This window comes from Gopherus evgoodei, chromosome 2, assembly GCF_007399415.2.
Source record: "Gopherus evgoodei ecotype Sinaloan lineage chromosome 2, rGopEvg1_v1.p, whole genome shotgun sequence".
NCBI lineage: Eukaryota > Metazoa > Chordata > Testudines > Testudinidae > Gopherus > Gopherus evgoodei.
The window spans coordinates 220290780-220314845 of record NC_044323.1 but is presented as its reverse complement, the minus strand read 5'-3'; the positions used below and the strand labels follow the sequence as shown (position 1 = coordinate 220314845).

The following is a 24066-nucleotide window of genomic DNA, read 5'->3' as shown; positions in this document are numbered from 1 at the left end:
AACAAAACAAAAAAACAAACAAACAAAAAGTTTCTTCGACATTTAGCATATATGAAAAGGTTGAAACTGGACTGATTTTCACCTGCTCTCAATCCATAACATAACCGAAGTTTAGTAGCTCTTTAGAAAAGATTATAGCCAACAGCATTTATTTTTTGGAAGTTTCTTTCCCAGCCTTTTCACCCTCTCAAGTCTTAGATTATCTCGCTTTTTGGCTGGGGTAGTTGTAGAGGAAGGATGTCATTCTTCAGATAATGTGGTTCAATTTCTAATTGTCTCAGATATTTAAAATATTTTAATGATCTATTAAACAAAGAGATGGACTGGTAGCACAAACAAAGATAAATTAACATAAATAGTGGAAAACAACAGTGGTTATTTTCAGTACAAATGAACAATTGTCTTGAGATATGTATAATACAATAGACATGAAAGCATTTCAAGCTCTTCTAACAGACAAAAAATATTATGATAGCCCTTGGTTGGATTCTCAAAAGCTGATAAACTGATCTCAGTAATAACTGAAGCAGTTTCATAAAGAAACAGGTACAAGCTAAAATTTTATCCATGAAGGCTATATACTAAGAGGGAGATATTCTTGAAGCTACACATTTTTCTGGTTTCCATCTAGTGAACAAGCATCTTCTACCAGATAAGCTTCCAAATTCCATTGTCTGCTCTCCAACTGCAGGTAAAGTAGAGTCCATTATGAATAAGAAAAGAGAATCTATTTTGTCTCACTTATCTATCAAGGTAAATAGCTCAAAAGAGCACTCTGTAAGAACATTTTCTATCTTCTCATACTATCTTTACTGTTTGAATAATTACAGATCAGAGGATGTTAATGTCCCTAAATTTTGTTTAAAAAATTCATTTATCCTATTCACAAAGGTAAAAAAATTGGCTTGTACTTGTCAATTCCTCCCATTTACATCTTGAATATTTGCCAGCCAAAGGATTATTGAGACTTCAGTGTTCAGAAAGTCATCTGTATTGATAAATACTGAGTTGTATGTGAATTATGTGCAGAAAATGGGAATTTTTCATGTGGCTTAACCAAAAAACAACAGTATATTAAGTTGTACACTTTTTTCTTTCAGATGTCATGTAATGAACTAAGAAAAAATTCCGTATCAGCATACTAATTGCTTTTCCTTTCCATTCTGCTTTCACACTGAAAATTGGACAAAGTAATTTGATCTCACAGTAACTTTAAAGATTGGTATAGGAATCGAGAAAATTATAAGAAAACAGAACAAATTAGCTTTAAACAAAATAAAAGATGCTGCATTTAAAGTGTCTATTATATGCCTTCCTGAAGAGTTATACTTGATCTATGTCAAAATCCTTGTACCGCGAAGTCTTGCAGTCATTTTTTGGTTTTATTTCTACACAGAGATGTTTTGGAAGTTAAAATATACGAATGTACGAACAACACATTTCAGAAACAGACCACAGAATGCCCCTCCTACCCCATATATACACTTCAACAACTCTCTACCAGCTCCCACTTAGCTTGACAGCCTCCACACACATCCCAGCAGCCCTGTAATATATCATGCTCACCACAGCCCCCCGCACCTGAGCCATGCTGGCCATAACCTCCAACACCCCCTTCTTCAACATCCCAGCCCTCAGTCCCGCACACATACACCTGTGCTCCACTCGCCCCCACACACGCCACCTCCCAATACTCCCCACTCACCCCATAGCATAGCAACTTGCCCCCAGGACCTTCTTGGCTGTGCACCCTCCTCCCCCCTTCTTGAGCAGTGCTCCACTCCTGTCCCAGTTCAGATTACCACTCCTGATCCCAGCTGTGATGGAGGAGCAGCTGAGCCAAATTTGAGTAAATGGCACTGCCTGCTAAACCATGCACAGGGTTGCAGCACCACTCAGCTTTATTTTGTGGGGGGTTTCCCCTGTGGCTGGGGGCCCCTCTGAGATGGAAGCCCTGTGAAAGTGTCCCGAGGGCACATTGGTTAAGATAGGCCTGCATGGTAGAGGGTTTGCGAGTGTCCCCACATCCTCTCATCAGGATCACTAACCTTCCGCCTGCCAAGGTTTTCTGTATGCCTCTATTCCCCATTCCCCCATGCGAGGCTCCCCCACGTCAGGGACTGTGTGGACTTCCCCATTCTGCCCCCACTTCCTCCTAGTCCCCCAAGTTATTTGTCTTCTTTCTTTCTGAGATATAGATCATTGAGGGTATCAACCTGTTAAACTCTATTAGGAGGACAACAGACGAGATTGAGTATTGTTATGTTGGCAGACGTTAATGGGTGCCACCAACTAGTCCTTTTATCTATAGTCAATTACAGAGGTGTTTACAGCTGTGGTAGTGCTAATCAACTATCAGGGTTCCACATGTCCCCCATTTTTCCCCTTTCAGTTTCCAGATTTTCTCTAATAGCAGCAGAGAGTTCTGACCACAGAGGCTTGAAAAATTGTCTGAAATTCTGAACTGATTGGATAAGAAGTTAAAAAGTTATTGCATTACACACAGCCCATTTAGCTGAGCATAGTCCTTCACAAGCTCTATCTACCACCAAACCTCAATGAACTGAAGATTTCATAAAATGCTAAGAGCTCTGGACAATAAGGGGTTTATATTATTAGAAAACCAATTTACAGTCTCCCTCCTCTTAACCAGGAGATGTTGGCAAAGCTGGCTGATTAAGACAAACCTCAGAGAACCTATCACTCTTTTCACAATAGTGGTTAAGTTAACAAGGGTTCAGATGAACACATACTTTGACTGGATATAAGTAAAAAGATTAAATTAAGCAAGGGAAAATTCTAAGATTGAATATCAGGAAACTGCTCCCCAAAAAGGAAGTTCTGTTAAATTAGGGGGAAAAACCACATGAGCTATTTTAAACCAATCTGGAGAAACCACTGGAAACAGGGAAGAAACTTGCACTGCCAGGGGAATGGATTAGTGATCTAGTCAGACACCCCCGCCCTTTAACTTCCACATATGTATGAATGGATTTGTACACATCTGTAAGAAATCTTAATTTCTCTCTCAAAAAAAAGATGCAAAATTTAAAGCAGATTAATTTTTTTACTTAAAGAAAAGAATTATAAAAGTCTACTTTTGCTGCTATATTGCCAAAGGGAGGCTACACCTTTCCAGAAAAAAACACTGAAAGATGTTCTTGACACAACCTGTGTAAGTTTTAAAGTGACAATATGCATTTGGGGACTCCAATACTCTAGTTTCCATTTCCACACAAGTTTTATTAGTTACTAATTTGGGTCTCTCAAAAAATTCTACAGCTGAATTGTATTAACCATGACAAAGGATAGATGAACACAGGTTGTCTTTGTTATATAAAGCATCAAAAATATAGAACATTAAACCTTTTTCACAATGAAAAGGATGCTGAGCATGGAATTTGTAGAAAGGATTTTCACAGCTGACACCTATTTCCTACCTACAAACAGTAGGTTGGTCGGACCAATAAGAAGTGTAGATTTTTATTGTACCCAGTGTAGTTGGTAAATATCACAAACAAGACTATCAACATTACTGTATATACTCGTTCATAAGCTGCATTTTTTTAGTAAAAAAAGGAAGCACCAGAGAAGGGGGTCGGCTTATGAACAGGTATAGAGAGAGAGAGGTGAGACACAGCCCCTCCCCTCAACAGACAGAGCAAGGAGAGGCAGCAGAGCCAGAAGGGAAGAGGAGGGGATAGAGTCTCTCTGCTTCTGGCCATGCTGCTCTCCCTCCAGACTCCAAGGCAGCTGCAACTCCGGCCCTGGCAGGCTGCAGCCGCGCCGCCCGGCCCGGCCCGCTGGAGCAGGCTGCGGCCGCGCCGCCTGGTCTGCTGAAGCAGCTCCAGCCAGGCCAGAGACATCCTCCTCTGGTCCTCCCCAGATAAGGTGGGAAGAGCGTGGGGGTCCCAGGCTAGGGGTGGGGTCATGTGGGGAGTGATCACAAGGGTTACTCCCCTGACCCCCAGTTTCTCCCCCCCCCAAAAAAAATTCCCCACCAGTTGCTGTCCCGGCGCGCCAACTGCTTACCCTGATGGGCTGGGACACTTTGTTTACTTAGGTTTACCTCCATGCCTGTGGATGCTGGAGGTAAACAAGCCATCTCTGACCTGCAGCAGCTTATCCTCATGCAAAGGAGCCAAAGTTTGCTGACCCTTGAATTATAGGGTCGGCTTATGAATGGGTCATAAAACTTTTCGATTCTTCCTTATCCATCTTGGCGGGGGGGGGGAGTCGGCTTGTAAACAAACCGGCTTATGATCAAGTATATACGATATACTATTAGTCGTTATTCATTGTAACAATTGTTTACTGTCCCTCCCTCCATACTTAGAAAAAAGTAACCTCTGCAATATGGCACTAATACACAATGTGGATCCTAATTTCAACAAGTTACAGTATAACAATGGAGACTTGGACATATTCAAAGACAAAATGCTTTTGCTTTACAGATCTAAAATGATGGCATTACAACTAAACATGGATTAACTGTAAAATCTTCACTTTCACTGTATGTGCTATAATTTCACAGTATAACTACAATATAGCACATATTCCCTTTAAATGGGCTTCAAGCATTTAACACTCCTATCTAGCCCTTGGGGAAAAAACAGAATGGGTAAACAAAAACTGAAATAACTATACAAGTAAAACGAAAATATACTTTCATTATAGCTAGGAAAGCAAGCTTCTCATACAGATTACATTCTCATTTTCGCGGTCTTCATAGTGAAGTACTTTCCAGTGTTATTTCTTGATTTAAAATAAACTATTTTATTGCTGACCCTTTAGAAAACCAAGCAACAGTATTTTGTATAACCACCTATCTAACTTTCATAGAAGTTATGTCACACATTGTTGCACCTAGACACATCAGACTGTAGTATTACAGAGTTCACGAGGTGGAGAAATGAAGCACTGAACAACTTACAAGCAAATATACTAATCGAAAAGAATAAAATCAATCACCTTACCTAAGAGAATCAACTGTTCTAAGGCCCCAGTTCACTAGAGCACATAAGCACATGCTTAAATTCCTTGATGATCAGCACTAAAGTGCAGAAGGAGAACCCTTAAAAACATTGTAACTGACATAAACTCTTGAAGATCTAAGGGAAGTGGAGTGACTAGATTGGTGTTTTTTATTTCTACAAATTAGTTACGAAATCTGAATATCTGCAGACACTCAGCTACTACATACAGTCGGTTTACAACAGGATACAAATTATATTATGGGGTGCCTGTATTTTATCCTCTTTATTTTATATAGTTACATATATGTGCACACACAGAGAAAGGTTTAGTGGATAGGGTACTGACTGGGAGTCACAAGATTAGGGTTCCATTCTCAGCTCTGCCAATGATCTGTTGGGTGATCTTGGGCAAGTCACTCCACCTGTCTCCATGCTTCTTTTGCCCCTCCATCCTATGCCTTGTCACTTTATATAGTAAGATATTCAGGATAGAAGCTGTTTCACACTACGTGTTTGGGCCCGGTACAATGGGGTCCCAATCCACTATTATAAATACAAATAATGCCAATGGTCTTTTCAACTCCCTCTTAAATTTAACCCACATGATAATAAATTTGAACTTAAATGTATATCTGAGAGAAACATAAAATTGACACCAATTTGAATTATTTCTTATATGACAAGCAGAAGCAACAGTCCAAATGCATCAAAAACACTCATGGAAACATTATTTTCCTGTACTGTCCCTTAAAGTCCCTTGACAAAGCTTCCATGGTGCTTCAAAATGGAGAGAAGCAGCATTAAAATATACCAATTAGGGATAGTTTCTACATAAACGTGAACTAAAACAAGCCACCAGTAGCTAAAATATGATACATTAAAATATGCCTAAATATTATGAATTTTAGAATTATCAGTCCAGAATAGTATATCCAAGATTCAGAAACATTTACAAATAAAAACTGTAGTCTCTGAAATCTCCAATACACTTGCCTGCAGCAGATCTTATTGTTTAACTATGGATCTTATTGTTTAACATATATTGCTACAGCAGGCCTGGGCCACATGCGGCCTGCGTGGGCTCACTGTGTGGCCCGCAGGGGGCGAGTAGGCATGTGGCAGGTGAGGGAGGGGGACTGAAGATGCAGGCGGGGAGTGGTGGGGGGTGAGGAGGCAAGCCAAGGGGGTGGGGGACTGAGGAGGCGAGCAAGAGGGCAGTGGTGGCGGGCGGGCAGGCAGCGGCAGGGTCTGAGGAAGCGAGCTAGGGGGGTGGAAGGGGTGAGGAGGCGAGTGGGCGGGCAGTGGCGGGGGCTGAGGAGGCGAGCCGAGGAAGTGGGGGGCTGAGGAGGCGAGCGAGGAGTCAGTAGCTGACCTTTTCTACTGATCTGGTCCAGCTTCCATCCCCTCTCCAAGGGTTGCAGCTGTCTGGAGGTGCTGCCTTCCACGCCTTCCTCAGTCACACCTCATTCATTAAACAGGGCAATTGATTACAAAGTTGGGGGAAAATCTTATTCTACTTTTAGCAAAAAGACATTTTTCTTTTACTTTAATTATACTACCTTAGGGGCCTGCTATAACATATTACTAAGGTTTAATACTGCTGTTTCGGTGAGGCAGCACTGGGGAAGGAGGGTTTGTTTCCGTGGGGCGGGCAGTGCTCGGGGGGGAGTATTTCGGGGGGCGCTGGGGTGTGTATGTGTTGTGTTTTGGGGGGGGTTGGTGGCAGTGGGGGGGGTCGTTCGGCAGGGCCGGGGGGGGTCAGCCCTCAGCTGTTTTCTTTGGAGTAATATGGCCGTCGCCACTTTACGAGTTGCGCAGGCCTGTGCTACAGCATTTAAAGACCACAACCATGTCAAAGTTCCATTATGCCTGTGTATAAACATATAATCTATGGCTGTCTCTTCCCCCAAAGACCTTACAGTGTAAAAAGACAAGTAACAGGTATCTGAGACAAACAAGAGGGCCAAGAGAGGAGTGGTGGAGACAGAGTAGCAAATATAACATGACATGCACCATTCTTGGCTGATCAGCAACAGTGATTGCAACTGTCCACCTGCATTGCCATAATCAGGTTGCAGTCTGCTATATGCATTTTAGGGAAGAGGTGAGTTTTGAGAAGGTACCTGAAGGAGGACCAAAGAGAGGATCTTTCTAGCAGTCTTTCATTGAAAGAATTGGTAGAAGTTACTCAGACACAACTGCTCTCATCATTCCACAGCAAAAACTGCATCAACAGATGATGCATATGCAGTAATTGAGTCATACCAGGTGAAAAAAAATGCACATGAGCTTTATTTCTCTCTTCCACCAAAATGCCCCTCTCTGTCCCAAAGATTGACTACATAAAGTCAGAATAGGTTCTGACATTGAAAAAAAAAATGTGCTCCTTCACCTGAACAGGTCTCCCAAATATAATCTAGCAGACTAGAGTAACCGTAGAGGTTTTGGTCCCCATCCTTGGCTCTTCCCATAACAAAACAAACCAGAAGACCAAAAATCCTTTGTTGTTCCAAAGCTGAATTTTAAGGTTCTATAATAGTCAAAGGGTACATCCTGCATTCTTTTTTATTCTGACTGGAAGAATAAAACTGGGCAATGATAGTATTTCTTGACCAAGAAGAAACCTTGAAACTACTGGAGAAGGGAAGAAAATCCTCCCTATACCGTGGAGAACCAGAAATACGTTGGCAGTAAAGAAAACTGGGCTGCCAAGCTCATTTACCCTATTTGCAGAAAGGCAGCAAATGGGAAAGGGCTTTTAAAGTCAGCAGCTCCACAGACATAGAACTCAAAGGCTTAAAGAGAAACTGGCAGAAAGATCAAGGGATGTAGAAGCACTGGGTAAAATATCAAAAGCACCCACATCACTTAGGAGCCTATATCCCAGTGACTTTAGATGGGACTTCAGCACTTTTTAAAATTTTATCCAACAGTTTTAACAGAGAGAGAAGGGATAAATGACCACATGAGACAGAGCACTCAGAGCTGTGACCCAAATGGAGTCCCTTGAGATTCCAGAGAGTCCCTGAGCGCTACCAGTGCGTTCCTAAAAGCCCTATACTCAAGGAAATTGATGTACATTTTTTTTCCTCTGAAAAGAATCATTTCCTCAGGCTCATTCTGAACTCAAACTAAAGCTTTTAGTGTCCATTGTCCCTATTACCAACCCAGGAGATAAATTTAATAGGTGACTTAATTAACTAACTGAATAGGGAGGCTTTCCACAAGGACAGGGGAATGAAAAGAGTCTTGTATGTTTCTGATGCATTGATACCAGAGAGGATCAGAAACCGTTGGAGAACCTGAAACCATAAACAGACAAAATGAGGCAATGTACACCTCTACCCCAATACAATGCGACCCGATACAACACGAATTCAGATATAACGCGGTAAAGCAGTGATCCGGGGGGCGGGGCTGCGCACTCCAGCGGATCAAAGCAAGTTCGATAGGACGCTGTTTCACCTATAACATGGTAAGAGGTTTTGGCTCCCACGGACAGCATTATATCAGGGTAGAGGTGTACCAGGATACTCAGTAAGTACATCTTCTGTAGGACACAACAGCAGTACTGGAATTGGAGCCAGAAAAAACAAAAAAAGAATGACGGTCAGAGACACTGCCTCCTAGGACAAGGTCTATGTTTCAAGACATTTGGGGATGGGAATGGACAGGTCCTTGTACACAAAACTGGTGCAGTGAAAAAAGTTTCAGGATCCACTCCATTTGTTTCACCTTAGAAGCTGGGAGCTTAAAGAGTCTGGTGAGCATACTGTTTAGGTTGACCAGGGAGGGTGTCATTTATCGATGGACAAATTTGAATTGCATACAGTTAGGTGTTCTCCTTTGATGGCTCTTCTCAAGTAACAGATGAAGTCATGGGGTTACTTCCAGGCAACGTACTGGTGTAATATTTCTGCACAAATCGCATAAATTCTCTAGAAGAAAATCTTGAGAATAATCACAGTCTTTCTCTGGCGCCTCCTCAGGTTCTGAAATCTCAATATCAGCAGCTAGGTGAAGAAAGGCTATTATCACCTTTGAGGATGAGAAGCAGAAAGGTTTGAGCCAGCTTTGTTATCTATGACAAATATCTCTTCTTAGTCTTCCCAAAGAAGATTATCACCATCAGAATCTATCTGATCCTGTGTAGACAGCATGACCTTGGGCAGAGTAACAGCTGCACGAGAACCAATGTACTTTTTGGAGAGGAGAGGGGGATGAGAGAGAAGGACTTGAATTGACATTTCCTGTAGTAATTAAGAGGGAAGCCAAGTCAAGAAGGAAAGAGAGGTAGGGTTAAGAATTCTACGGATAAGTTATAAATGCAGTAAAAGTAGCAGAGAGAGCAAGATTTCTTACTTCTTCTAAAGCAATGGTTCTCAACCTGTGGCCCACAAGCTGCTTGCAGCCCAATCAGCACACAGCTGCAGCCTATGTAACATCCTCAGGGCCATACAGGTAGTATTGGATGTGACCCACAATGGTAAATAGGTTGAGAACCACTGTTCCAAAATAATAATACTAAAAATAATAGGCCAGTCACAGTTACCTGAAGATACACTCAGGTCAAACATTCCTTAACAGCAAGAAGGGTAAAGGAATGATCTTGCCCCAGAGTTCAGAATCCTGAGTGTGACAGAGGAGGAGGGCAAAGAGATACAGGACCTGTGGGTTAAAGTTGCATTCTAAAAGTTAAAATATTTCTTGCCCCCCTTTCCTTGGTTTATTGCCCTTTTAACTCCTGTAGATTCACTTTTTCTTTAATCTATTCTAGAGAGGAAGGAGTTTCTGAGTGTTACCAAGCAAGGCAGAGGGAGAAGTACAAAACTAGGGAGAAACAGGGCATGAACAAGAATCCTCAGCACCAAAACTTTTGGCACAATTTGACTGGAGATTTTCCCCAAAAACTCATGTGATAAGAACTGCAGACTGATACTTCCGTGTTTTCAGTTTCTGGATTCAAATGGGAGGGAATCACATAACTTACTTCAGGTTCCAATATGTGTTAACATTTCATGGTACATTCCAAAGAGTCAGCCTATGATGTTTTTCATTTTGTACAATAGAACCTCAGAGTTATGAACACCAGAGTTACGAACTGACCAGTCAACCATACACCTCATTTGGAACTGGAAGTACAGAATCAGGCAGCAGCAGAGACAAAAAATAAAAATAAAAAGCAAATACAGAACAGTACTGTGTTAAATATAAACTACTAAAAAAATTAATGGAATGTTTAAAAAAAGATTTGATAAGGTAAGGAAACTATTTCTGTGCTTGTTTCATTTAAATTAAGATGGTTAAAGCAGCATTTTTCTTCTCCACAGTAAAGTTTTAAAGCTGTATTAAGTCAACGTTCAGTTATACATTTTTGAAACAACCAAAATGTTTTGTTCAGAGTTACAAACATTTCAGAGTTACAAACAACCTCCATTCCCGAGGTGTTCGTAACTCTGAGGTTCTACTGTATTTATTATTGCTGTTCTTTCTATTATTGGGGGTAGTTACTATCTGGGGGTGGCAGGTGTCATTTAATAGTATTTTTCATCCATTGGACGCAAAGATACCTTCTGCAATGAAACAAAAAAATATACATGTTAAAATAATCATTAATTTTTTACAGTAAGACTCTGAAACCCTAGTCTTTTTTCTTCTCCTCTTCCCGAGGACCTTACTTTTGTGTTCCACTGTGGCTGTAAGTGTCTCTCCACAAAGTAACACACTCTTCAGAGAAGAAATGCATCTTTGGAAAGTCTGTATGTAGCAGGGACATAGTAATTGTGTGCAGTTTAGTACTGTAAGTGTTATCTGGGGGTAAGAATTCAGATATAGCTTCGTACATTATGATAGCTTTTGTACTGCTCCAGAAAGGCTTAACAAAAATTGCAGTGTCACAAAGTGACAATCAATAGATGGCCAGAGGCATAATAAGAAAGAACAGGAGATGGAGTATCTGTGATTCATAACGTTCCAATCTTTTATTTGGGAAACTTTTGTTTTGTTTTTAACTAAAACAAGTAACTCATACTGCTAGATCAAAGTCTGCAGATTCACTACCTATCCTAAAAATAATTCAGACATATTTGAAGCTTGCACCTTTAGCACATATACCTCATGACTACGGAATGAGTTGCCTTTTCATTTCTGGGAAGCCAAAGTGCTTTCCATTTTTCAACAAAAATGAAAACATACTTAATTGATGTTTCATGTTTATGTAAAGCACCTGGAGCATTCTGTAAGGAATCCTGTATGCACTGCGGGAGTTAAAAAAAAAAAAACTACTTGGCCTTGGCCAGTGGGTAAGTACTCCCCACTGGGTTTGGGAGTCTAAGCTATCAATCTAGGCAGAATTTAAACTTTCACTTGAAGAAAAAACTTCAAGCCCTTTCAAATGTCAATCTAATATAAACCAGCATAGTGTTGTATTCTTGAGTCTGCAGACAGTGATGTCCACTGCCTCTGCTGCTGTTCGTAGCTTCCTCAGACAGCAGCAGAGTGAATTTATATGGCTCTAGCTCAGTTTCCCTACTCTTGTTCTGAACCCTGTAAGCAGCAGTGAAGCTGTCACAAATCATGTCAATTTGATGATGCTGCCTAGGAAACCTGTAAGCAGCAAAAGCAAGTGTGGAGTTATTCCCAGAAGAAGACCCACCCACACCTGCCCACCTGCCAAAAAAGAAAAAGGTCAAGGCAACAGGATGGGTACAGTAGCCAAGAACTGTCTCCTCTCTCCCTTCACATCAGCCAGGAGCCTCTGGAAGTGCCAAAAATCCAGCCACCAGCTACAGAGGTTATGGAGCATCATATATATCAGACAATTACTATCCTGAGACTAATAAAAAAGAACAAGCACTGAAAGTAGCTCAGGATCAATACCCACTGTAAAAATCCCAACACCTACTCCCTCTCCCATCAGCTGGGGATAGTGGCGGGGCTGAATTGTTCATCAGGGCATTCCCCTTGATCACGAGTGGTATACCCCTCCTCATCTTTCATCTATCACTTCATATCTGGCTACTAGGTTTCTGGTAATTATTTCAATTCCTCTGACATTTCTCTAATAATAAAACCGCCTGCTGTTGGCAAGTGAGTCAATTCTTTTCAGAATCCTTTTTTGCCATCCTACACTCTCGCAAATTACCATTATAATTCTTTTTACCTGGAAATAATCAGAAGAGGTTCTGCCCAAAGATTTCTCACAAGTCCTTCCCCACTACACTATATCGCTTGGACTCTAAATTAGCATGCAGCAAAACTGTATAAACTAGAAAACATGGAAGCCAAACAACTTTTGACAAAGTTAACTTCCATTTACAAGTCATCACTGTGAATGGCTGCCAGAACATAAATTTTGTTCTATCTTTCTAACTGCCTGATAAATTCTCACATAGAAGAAACCTACTAACACATAACAGGTCCTTATCACCATGAACACATATTTTTAATCATACCTGGATATTTGCAACTTTACAAGACGTTAAATTGACGTTTCTTACCATGTTATTTTTATAGTGATTCTGATATCTGTCAAAATCAAACATCTACCCTTAAAATCATTGTGGATTTTATCTCAATTTTTAAAAAATTATATTAGAACACAATTGTTTGTTTTAATTAACCCATATATCTTTCTCATTATCCTCTCTTGACTTAGCCCGCTACAAAAAACATTATAGCAAATACAGGAAAAAAAATTAACTAAGATCGCCAATTACATACAGAATTTGATTTGTTTTTATGAGGATAACAGTAGGTTGGAAAGCTATGGAAGTTGGTAATGGAACAGGAAGTCTCTCTTAATCACCAGTTCAAATTTGCCTCATGTCAGTACTATCCAAAAATTGTCATCATTAAACCACTGCTTAGTGGCCTATGCGAAATAATTTGGTGTTCTCAATCCAGTTAAAAATGGCCAGGTGCACAATTGACACCTTCATTTGTAATCTCAGCAGAGAGGCCAGTGTTTAAACAGGCACATAGCTCAACTACCCTGTCTCCAAGAAAAGCAATTATTTCAGAATAAGGTTGAGGTACAACGAAAGGTAAACTTGACATTTGCACTATTGTTGCATGCATCGCACCTGCTCTGTAGATAAAAGACTACAGTCTCAGGGAGATCAGTTTGCTAACACTTACATTTAGACACACACATAATTTATTTTCGTTAGTTAAGAAAAACGTCAAGCTTTTAGGCCCCAAAATTGTTTACCTTAAGAGTTGGTTTTCCTTCCAGGTACAGAGAGGAGGATTGGCCAGATGATGATCTTTTTACAAGTGATTGTCGCAGCAGGAAAGATATTTAAAAAACAAAACAAAAACAAAACTGAAACATGCATCTCAACATGATATAAATCTGTGCAAGTGTACTCTCCAGCACAGCTTATGACCATAGTTTTGCTTGTTTTTCCCTTGAGGTGCACCTGGATTTGTGGAAGTGTTTTTGTTTTTTAAATTTTCTCCCTGCTGGACTTAATTTGGGTAGAAAAACAACCAAACTGTTGGGGAATTCCAAATCTTATAACATCAAAGAGAAATAAATGTAAGGGCCTAAAAGGCCGACAGAGTCCTCCTAAAAGATTGGCTGCTAATGGCAACAATAAAAATGCCAAAACTTATAAGTTTTTAATTCTGAGTAGCTAATACAGCAAGAAATTTTAGCTTAGTTACTTTTGCAATATACATGCAAAATGACTGAACTAAGCAGTCCTATTGTTCACTATACACTGGAAAGGCTGGAAGAGAATTTTAGGAGAACTTCACCCAGAATTGCTACAGGTTTGCTGATAAACATATCAGCATAAGGAAGAGGGAATAGGATACATAACCCTTCACTGCTGGTTCAAATCCAGTCCAGTTAAAAGAAAGTCATCAAAGAATGAAGGCTGTTCAGTAGTCCAAGACACTTGGGTGGTCTCATTCCAGCTCTTTTTTTGGGGAGGGGGAGGGAAGATTTGTGGGGGGTGTTACAGGTTGACTATTCATCACAAAATCCACCACTACTTGTAAGTCTCAGTAGATAGCAGCATGGAGACTAGAGTGCCTTGTAAGCCATAGAGATGGTCCCCTGCAGATTACAGTTAAAGTAGCATGGCTAAATAGAATAAATTTGCACAGCCTGCTGCTCTAGCAGAAGAATTTAACCACCAACATTCTCAGTCAAAAATCTTTCATGGGCCTTAATTTCAACTATTTTCAATGCAGTAGAAAACATTTAATCCAAACTTTGTTTAAATTTAAACTCAATTCTAAAAAAAAAAGTCACAATTTCCAGACAACTGCAACGATCAATTTTTAGGCTCCTCAATTTGGGACTCAGTTAAATAGACAATACAGAGATTTGTCCTGCCTTCAATAGTAGGAATGCTCATCACTACACATGACATTCCGTATAGTTAGTTATTACTAATTACCCAGACGTGCTGCATTCATTTTACAGAACATACATACTGAACCACAACACAAATCATACAGAAATGAACACTTGTCGATCCTTTTCTTGCCTGTCACTCTGAGTTCATGCATTACTACAAGGCTGATTTTCCGCTAAGTAGCTTCTTCTTCCTGTTGTATGATTTATTTATATTTATCATCAAAGGGAGTTTTCATGTTTTCGGTATTTTAAGTATATTAAAGAGCTAGCTTCACTCCCTACCCAGTCTCTGTATACTGCTTCCTCTTTAATACGCCATGATAGAGAGAAAAGCATTCTAAGAATTATGAAGAGGTGTTGTTATTATAACAAGAATTATTAGAATAGCATTGTAAGTCAGAGTGCAGTAGCGCCATATCACAAGACTAGAAAGAACAATCAGCAGCTCATTCGTTGCTGTGGAGTATCTCAATATACAATTTTCAAGTCATTTCTTTTCTGAGACTTTTCTGTTGTTTCCATATCCTTGTGGCACAGATCCTAAGTTCAGACATTTATTTTCTAAAGCTCTCTCCTTCTTCCTTTTAAACATTTTAAAAGATTTCTGAACAGCAACATCTTTTGCAGAGCTTTAGGGGGCAAATGCAGCTTCCACTCATACATAATACTATCCCTGCTGCTGTTCATTCCATCAACACACACTTATTATGTTTTACAATATGCTCGTATCTAGTTTACCAGTAAGCTGCATGGTTATATACTGTGAAAGACTCTACACTGCATTATTCCTTCTGTTTCTTAGGAAATGTTTCTGAATGACAAGAAACATAACAGTACCTAGGGAAGATTCTTTTGGGTAAACAGTATAAATTCAGAAATAACAGATATAATGCAGTACTATTCTACTAGACTAGTAGTCTTTAAAAGCTCACTTGCCCTACATGTTAAGCATCACAGTAAAAGGATATAATTAAAAAGAAGCAAATGCCTACCTTATTTTGCTGCCGCAGGTCAACACCTACTGACACAGTATCTTTGAAGAGAAATTCCCTGTGAGCTGTTATCCCTCAACACCAGTCACAGAAGAAGAAAATGCACCCTGTATTTGAGCATCATTATTTTCCTCCCCAAACTAATCTCTCCTTTCCCATTAGAATAATCTGTTGTTTTGTCTTCATGTCCAAGCTCCCAGTTATAGCTTAGATCACCTCACAGTTGTGATTCAGGAATAAGGAGCTGTATGTCCACCAGAAGCTTGACCCAAAGCCCACTGGAGCCAATAGAAAGACTGCTACTGACTTCATTGGGTTTTGGATCAAACCCCATTACCCCAACTTGCTCATCCTCCAGGGGTTTATCCATTGCAATCCATTTCTGCATCCCAGTTACTTGCAATAAGTTGAGTCATGTGATTATTTTAAAAAGTGGGCGAGGTAATCTCTTTTATTGGCCCGACTTCTGTTGATGAAAGACATGAGTAGGTCCAAGAAAAAAATATTAACTCACCCACCCTTTCTCACTATCATCCTGGGACCAACACACAGCTACAACACTGAAAACTAAAAAAGTCAAGATAAGCTTGCCATGCGCTGACATTCCGATTTAGCCAGTGCATATTACTTTAGGAATGGCATACAGTCCTCGCTACTGCTAGATTTCATTGTTTTCAAAGAAATTTTAAGAGATATTGAACATATAAATACTGACCTTGTTTCTTTTAACCCTTCTTTCTGAATGACTTCCAGTATTTGTTTTGCAGTCATTGGTGAGTTGGGGTGTTTTTCCAATGCCTAAAAAGAAATGATATATATGTGTAAATAAGATACAATAATTCTGTGAATTTGAAAGGTTATGTGTTCATGCACTTTTTTCCTAATTATTTTTGGAGAGGGGTTTGCAGTGTTGAGACTGGAGTTCTCCATCTGTTGGAAGGCCAGATATAGTCCAGGACACTGCAGAAAAAGTGAGATTTACTTGCTGCTTGTGTGCGTCATCTGCTGAAAAGCATGGGAAGAATCTTCCACAGATACAAAATAAACTAAAAAGAGTTAAAATATGAAACCTATTTGAGGAGACCAATACGGCAGTACAGTTTCTCTGAGGTGTGTGGGGCGGGGGAGAGGAGCAAGAGAGACTGCCAGTTTTTGCTCACTACTTTAAAAACAGTATGAGGTCACTGAAGTACTGTGCTTACATTTTATGAGGACCTCAGAAACAAAAAAAGTCTAAAAACTTCTGTTTACAAAGGAGGAGCCACTGTCAGAAATAACATGATAGGTTTCAAATTTTAAATGCTTTTTGTTCTTAAAAAAGATGAAAAATTAAGTGGTCAAAACTCACAGAAGCACACAAGATGCCACATGACTCACTCGAGTGCAGTATGTTTTCCAGTTCAGCTCAGTTTTCCACTTTTTTGCCTTTTCCAATTGAGCCCAAATTAATACACTCCTCATTCCAATTCAGACCAATTGACATGGAATTTTCTAGTTTGTCATTTGCTTTTTGTCCCTTTTCAGTTTTAGCCAGTTAACTCTTTCTGTCATTTTTTGCTCATGTAAGGTGCCAGATTGACAGCCCTGGAAACTGAAATCCTTTATCAACAGAAAAGGTACAGCACAGGCAATGGCAATGCAAGCTTCCCCACAGTGTCTTTCCAACATGACTCAGTAACAACTTGGACTTCCACTTCTGGCAAGTGAGAAATTAGTTTGGTCTCCATGCTCATTCAGTCCTTTGCCTCTCTTTACTAGTTACCAATTAATGCCAATTGTGATGGTTGCTACTGTAACGTGGACACCTGTCCACTAGGAACTAGAAACATACCACCAAAACATATCACGTAAGTCACCGAAGACTGGATGGTGAATATTTTCAATCACTACTAATCAGGGCTGTAATTCAAGCAGGTGACCTAGAGGAGCCAAAGCCTCCATACCCTCTACCAATCCCTTGAGCTCCCCAGACCCCTCCTGCCACTTTACAGTTCTGGTAGCTTCCTGTTCTCCTCTTTCCAATTCAGAACACTATTTACCAAATCCCTTGCCCCATATTGTTTACCATATCAGACAAGCTTATTCTTTACCTTTTAGTTCTACAAAAGAAAAATGCAGAAATGAGGGCTGCACTACAAACAAAGGTTTGGGAGCTGAACTGAGCTTATAACAATGTGTACATAAATAGGAAAGATTATACATGGAATTTTCAGGAAAGGAAAATAGAATGGTGACCTGAAAGGGGGAAAAGTAGGGAGGAAAGAAATTAAAAGATGCAAAAGGGATCAGCGAAGAGGGATCTCGGAAAGAGATTACTACAAGGGAGAGGAGAGGAACTATAGACAAAACAGGAAATAGTAGCAACAGAACAGTCTAATTCACTGGAAAGAGGACAACGTGAGTGAAGATTAAGACTAGAATTGTGGAAGTTAACAACATCAAAAGGCAAAAAGGGAAAATATAACCTTTGGAATACGGAAGAGAGGCGAGTTAACAGAAAAAGATGAAGTAAAATGAATATGCAGTAAAATGGAGGGGAAAAAGGGAAACTGAACTGAACTGGGAACACTCCAGAGGGCAAACTGGGTAAAACTGGAAAGGGCAGAAGAGGAAACTACACTGTTCTGGACATGGCTATGAAGGAAACTGGGTGCACTTGAAAGTGGGGTTACTCACTGTGGAGGATTCCCTGTTTCTCTTCCTGAGTACAGGCCCCTCAGCACACCTGGGCAGCTCCTCCCTGCAATTGAGAAAATTTGGGTAGCCCTGTCCCCTTCTCTATGACATCACATCCTACTCTATGAAGGAAGTAAAAGTGCCAAGTATTACAGTGTGAATTTGATGACAGTGGGAAGGAAACAATAAAGCTACGCAAAACATCAGAAATCACCCTGTCTGGGGAAGTGGGATAAGAGAGAGCAGTATGTGCTGAGGAAGCTGCACTGAACGGATTGTGGAAACAATAGCCAGACACATGGATACAGAAGATCATCTTCACAAAACAAAACAAACAAAACAAAAAAGGAACTGACAAAGCAATATGTATAACACTACAGAGATTTTAATTAACCTCACAAGATAGCTTTTAAATACCAAAGTATGAAGCAAATACATTCTGGATATAACGACATACTAAAATGGAGAATATGTTAGAAAGGCTGAATGTGCTGGAATGAACAATTGCCCATTGTGTGAAATGGTTTAATCACTGGATGCACAGTGTGGGCTGTGGTTTCATATATCCTGACAAGTGTAACCGTATTCATCTAGCCATTTAGAACAGATCTATATTATAAGCACGAGTATATACACACACACACACACACCCAAATACCCCCCCCCACACACACACCACAAAAGTTACCTTAAGTGAAGAGCAAACATTCCTGATTTAGAATACTATTGAATGAGATGTCAGTCTTCTGTATGTCTGGGGTTTTTTATAACTATTAAGAAGACTATTTTAGCTAAATACAGTAACCAGGCTGTATTTCTTGTGTAAGGAAAAAAAACTAAGCAGGCTTAATTAAAGTACCTTATTTGAAGAAAGTAAAAGTGATTAGTTGAAGAAACAGTTCAATGAAGGTTTATGATTTCCCCCACCTACCTGTGGAAAACAGGATGAGATGACAGTACAGAACACCACACATACAGCAATATTATCAAGAAGCTTGTGAGTTAACAAACAGGCTGAACTTATACATGCACCAACAATGCATACCTCCACGGCGCACCCACCACCCCACAAAAAAATTGTATTTCCATGATTTTTCACAATAATGCTAAAGATTAAAATTGAACTAGTAATTGTCCACTAAGACATGTAAAATAATAAAAGAGAATAGCTTAATGCAGTTATGAACACCTTGATAAGACAAGGTAATGAAGGGCAAGGGAGGAAGTCTTACCCGTTTTAAATCTTTCTCCTATTTCCCAACTCCATTCTCCAACATTCATATCCTCTGAATGGGAATTTACTTAGACCTAGGCAATGACGGGTAATGCTGGGATTATAGTTAATAGTTAGGACCCCAGAGCAAGTCAAATTACAGTCATGAAAAATAGGAATCTTCCTGTCCCTAGTTCTTTGGGATATACCCAACATATTTTCTTAAGGGCGGGGAAGGAAGGAAATGATTTGTACTGTATCCTTGAGTATCCTACCTTTGTTCTTCCACATTAGGCATAACTAGCAATGAAATTCACCATCTAAGCAGGACTAAGAAAAGTGGTGGGCAACGTGCAGCCCACAGGCTGCGAGTTTGTTTACACTGGCCGTCCGAAGGCATGGCTGCCCGCAGCTTCAAGTGGCCACAGTTCACCGTTCCCAGCCAATGGGAGCTGCAGGAAGTAGCGCGGGCCACAGGGACGTGCAGCTCCCATTGGCAAGGAATGGCAAACGGCGGCCACTGGGAGCTGTGGGCAGCCATGCCCGTGGATGGTCAATGTAAACAAATTGTCTCGCGGCCCGCCAGTAGATTACCCTGACGGACCATGTGCAGCCCGCAGGTTGCTCACCCCTTACTAAGAAGATCCTTAAGATCACTGAAGGTTCAGTACAGAGGTCACCAAGATACTTGAGTAGTTTACCCATACCCTGCTGATTTGGAGAGTGAAGAGACCAGGACTCTGAACCAAACCCAGGTTCTATCACATAGCACTTCTGAGAGCTACTAGTAGAAAACACACTTATTAATAAACATTAATGGTCCAGAAGACAAATTGGCACTTTTGAATTTTTTCCCCAGGGGTGCTCCAGCCCCAGAGCACCCAGAGAGTCAGCACCTATGCTCCTGTATACTATTGACCAACAGTCAGAGCACCCACACACTAAACCCAACAACCAAATTTAGACTAAAGTATCATAGCCCACAGGAGATTAAATTATTATTTGCCAAAGGCACAGAATAGGAGGGATAACAGTGCACCAATACTTGAGGCTGCGGCAATGGCAGGGAATTAAGTATGAGATACCTACATGATCCTAGCAAGCAAACCTCACTACTAGCTCTTCCTTGCACCTATTCCCGTTTGAATTAGTCTTTCTTGAATAACAGTAAACAGAATCTGTACACAATATTCCAAATGAGATCTTATCAGAGCCTTGCACAATGTCTTTAATACTTCTCTATCTCTACTGGAAATGCCTTGCCTGATACATCCTAGGATAGTATTTGCATTCTTTGCATTACACTGGTGACTCTCAGACATCTTGTGCTCAACCACACACTTAGGTCTCTCTCCCTCTGTCAATTCCAACTGATGAACCTCCATCTTTTAGCAAAAATTCTTATTAGACCCTAAGTGCCTGACCCTTCACTTTGTAGTATTAAATTTCATTCCATTTCTGTTACTCAGTCTTCAGGATCATCTAGTTCTTCCTGTATAAAGCTCCAATCTTTCTCTGTATTAACAATGCCTCCAACTTTGTACCATTATAATCTGTTTGGCAGTAATGAAACCGGGAGATAATCTCTGTATGTAACATATCACCAGGTTTTTTTAAATGTATGTGTAAAATTGGCCTTCAATGCACATAATCAAATCTGCTCAACTGTTTGCAATTCAACCATTACAGAGCAACACAAACAGAGAAAACAGACAGTGGTGCAAACTACCGTTTTAGCAATCACAGAACTCAAGAACACTATTCTCCAGTGGCAAGCAGGAAGCTTTCGCAGACAAGTACCATCCACTTCTGTAGAATCGAGCCATTATGTTTGCAGAAAAAAAGATTTCTTAATATGAAGCCAACGTACACGGATACAGTGCTGTCTTCCTAAACTAGCAGACAAGGCTGCTCCCACGGCTCTGCTGCTGCTCATAGCTTTGTCAAGCTTTCCACTGATACATCCAGATCCCTGTGAACAGCAGCTAAACTGAAAAGAATCAGGTAGTCCAAGAAACCACAATGACAATAGAGCAACACACTAGGAAAGACCATCCAAAAAACCCAAACACCACAGGCTGGGAGGGAGGTAGAAGTGATACTACCTAACCCTTTTTCTAAACAGCCACAGGCGGCGGTGTGGGGGGTGGGGAGGGAGGAAGGCCCCACACAAATCTTTCATTTTGGTCAGCAGATTTAGCCTTCTGGCTATTAGGTTTCTGCTAAAACTTCAAAGCCTTCTGTTGTGAGGGGAGGACTGATGAGTAAATTGATTAGAAGAGAGATTTTGAGAAGTATTTTGGGCTGGAATTGAGGATAAGAGAAGCAAGAAGAGACAGACAAAGGGGAAGAAGTAGAGGACACAATATGTGAAAAAAAGAATGTAACAGAGTGAAAGGTAAAAGGAGGAAAAGATGAATGAAGACAACAAAGGAAGGTACACCACGATTACTTGCTTGCTGGTGGTCTACAGATAGCTGACTGGTCACATGATATTAGCTCTCTTCATTTCCAGCTGCTAAACTGCATTAAAAGACACTAAAAATATATTAATAACTTTCCTAGTATTACTTTTCCATAAGGACAATTATAATTGCCATAGGGATGTTACACAATTGTGAATGGGAAGGGAAGTGTCCCTGAGAGACTCTTTTTTTTTTTTTTAAAGGATGTGATCTATACTGTGAAAAAAATTGAGAAATCCTGTATTATTATAGGAAAGAAATGAAAAAGTAGAATGAAGCCAAGAAGAGTATGAAGATGTAATAAAAGCATAATTAGATAGAGAAATATAAATATAGTACATTCAGGTTTCCAAGTATATCAAACACAAAGTTTAACAACTGATTGGTACATTGCACATACATATCTTGATCCACTATGGCTCCCTATTGGTTTCTATAAAGACCTAGTGACTTAGGATACGCCACCCTAAAAGCTCAGACAGACAACACCATAGTCGGCAGAGACACATGAGCTGCAATCCCTTCAGTTGCCCTGGGGGCAAACAGCTGGCAGATAGTTTTCTGTCAGAATATCAACTGTGGAACGTACTCCCCATCTTGGTCTGAAACTGCTCCAGTATTCTGACCCTCAGGCCATGGACGGCCTGTCCAATTTCTTAGGCATTTGATGAAGGTGAAGACAGAGAATGAAGCTCTCCGGTAGGATGGATGATTTCTCTGTTCTGCTGCTTTGATTGGCTGGTTTAATGTTTTTTGGGGGGGACTGGGATAACTGGATTAGTTTTGAGTATAATGTTTTTTCTATAATGCCACACTTTAACTCATGTAATGGAAGCTAGGGCTCTTTGAAAAATCAAAATAAATGGAATACTTGCATTTAGAATTCAAAATAAATAAATGTCACAATTAAATACAATATACAATGGAACAGCACAACTGTTTTATTCATTTAAATTGCAGAGGCTGTGGCAAGTAAAATTTTTTGTCATAATGAGTAAAATCAACCCTCAGGCTAGTAGGTAGAGGGTACATTTCCTATTTTATTACTTAATAAGACAAGATAAGTAACTAAATGACTAAGATCCTGAACCAGCATTGGGATGAGTTATCACAGACCCTGGCACATCCCACTGACTATAACAGGATTTTGCATAGGCAGAGGGTCCATGCTACCAGATTGCTTTGCATGATCAGGGTCAAAGGCAAATGTCTTGAACACTGAGTTTTGTTTCCATTTCTACTATAGCATGAGCTCTGTTACTATTCCAGAGAGTCTCCTTTAGTTCCAGTGACAGAGGGCTATGAGTTTAGAGTTTTAGGATGGGAGTTCTAGTCTGTGACATATGCATGCGGTTAGCTGACAAACATGGGTGCTATGCAGTTTGTGACTATGAATCGTTACATTGGGATGAAGCTCTGCTGTGGAGAGAGCAAAGAGAAAAAGATAGCCCTCCTACCCCACCACCATATCAGAGATTGGTTAAAAACTGTCCTGAATTCATGGCCATGATCTTTAACTGCATCCATAAGGAAGGTTAATGCCTCTTTGGCGCAGACACTCTGTACAAGGGGAGAAAGCGACCATGCTTAGGTGACTGAGACTGTTCCTTTCCACTCCAACAGTTTTGTGTCCTGCATCAGCTGCCAGTATTTTATGCTGTATATTGTTTCCCCTCTGTTATCTAAAGAAACACTATGAACAAATTAAGAACATCAGAACAGCTATACTGAGTCAGACCAAAAGTCCATCTAGCCCAGTATCCTGTCTTCTGAGTGTGGCCAATTCCAGGTGCCCCAGAGGGAATGAACAGAACTGGTAATCATCAAGTGATCCATCCCATCGCCCATTCGCAGCTTCTGGCAAAGAGGCTAGGGACACCATCCCTGCCATCCTGGCTAATAGCATTGATAGACCTATCCTCTGTGAATTTATCTAGTTCTTTTTTTAACTGCGTTGTAGTCTTGGCCTTCTCAATATCCTCTGGCAAGGAGTTCCACAGGCTGACTGTGCATTGTGTAAAGACATACTTCCTTTTGTTTGTTTTAAACCTGCTGCTTATTATTTTTATTTGATGATCTCTAGTACTTGTGTTATGAGAAGTAGTAAACAACACTTCTTTATTTACTTTCTCCAAACCAGTCATGAGTTTATAGACCTCTATCATATCTCCCCTTTGTCGTCTCTTTTCCAAGGTGAAAAATCCCAGCCTTATTAATCACTCCTCATTCAAAACCCATTCCATATCCCTAATCATTTTTGTTGTCCTTTTCTGAATCTTTTCCAATTCCACTATATCTTTTTTGAGATGGGGTCGACCACATCTGCATGCAGTATTCAAGATGTGGATGTACCATGGATTTATATAGAAGC

The 24066-nt window shown here is 40.3% G+C and overlaps 1 protein-coding gene across 6 annotated transcripts in view; it reads right to left on the bottom strand.

Annotated features, from left to right (window-relative positions):
• ASXL3 (ASXL transcriptional regulator 3) overlaps positions 1 to 24066 on the bottom strand; it is a 147884-nt gene that overhangs the window by 107898 nt on the left and 15920 nt on the right. The window contains exons 1-4 of one of the 6 annotated variants that reach the window (XM_030553002.1): positions 16057 to 16122; positions 15342 to 15382; positions 13189 to 13243; positions 2150 to 2152 (exon numbers count right to left, since the gene is read on the bottom strand). Coding sequence is in view for 3 of the 6 variants with exons in the window: in XM_030552999.1 (XP_030408859.1) it covers positions 2150 to 2152; positions 16057 to 16139 (86 nt within the window). In the remaining 3 variants the exon portion in view is untranslated. Of the gene's footprint in view, positions 1 to 2149; positions 2153 to 13188; positions 13244 to 15341; positions 15383 to 16056; positions 16140 to 18017; positions 18082 to 24066 lie in introns of those variants that run through there. The other 5 variants (XM_030553001.1, XM_030553004.1, XM_030553005.1 and 2 more) reach the window with 5 other exon arrangements.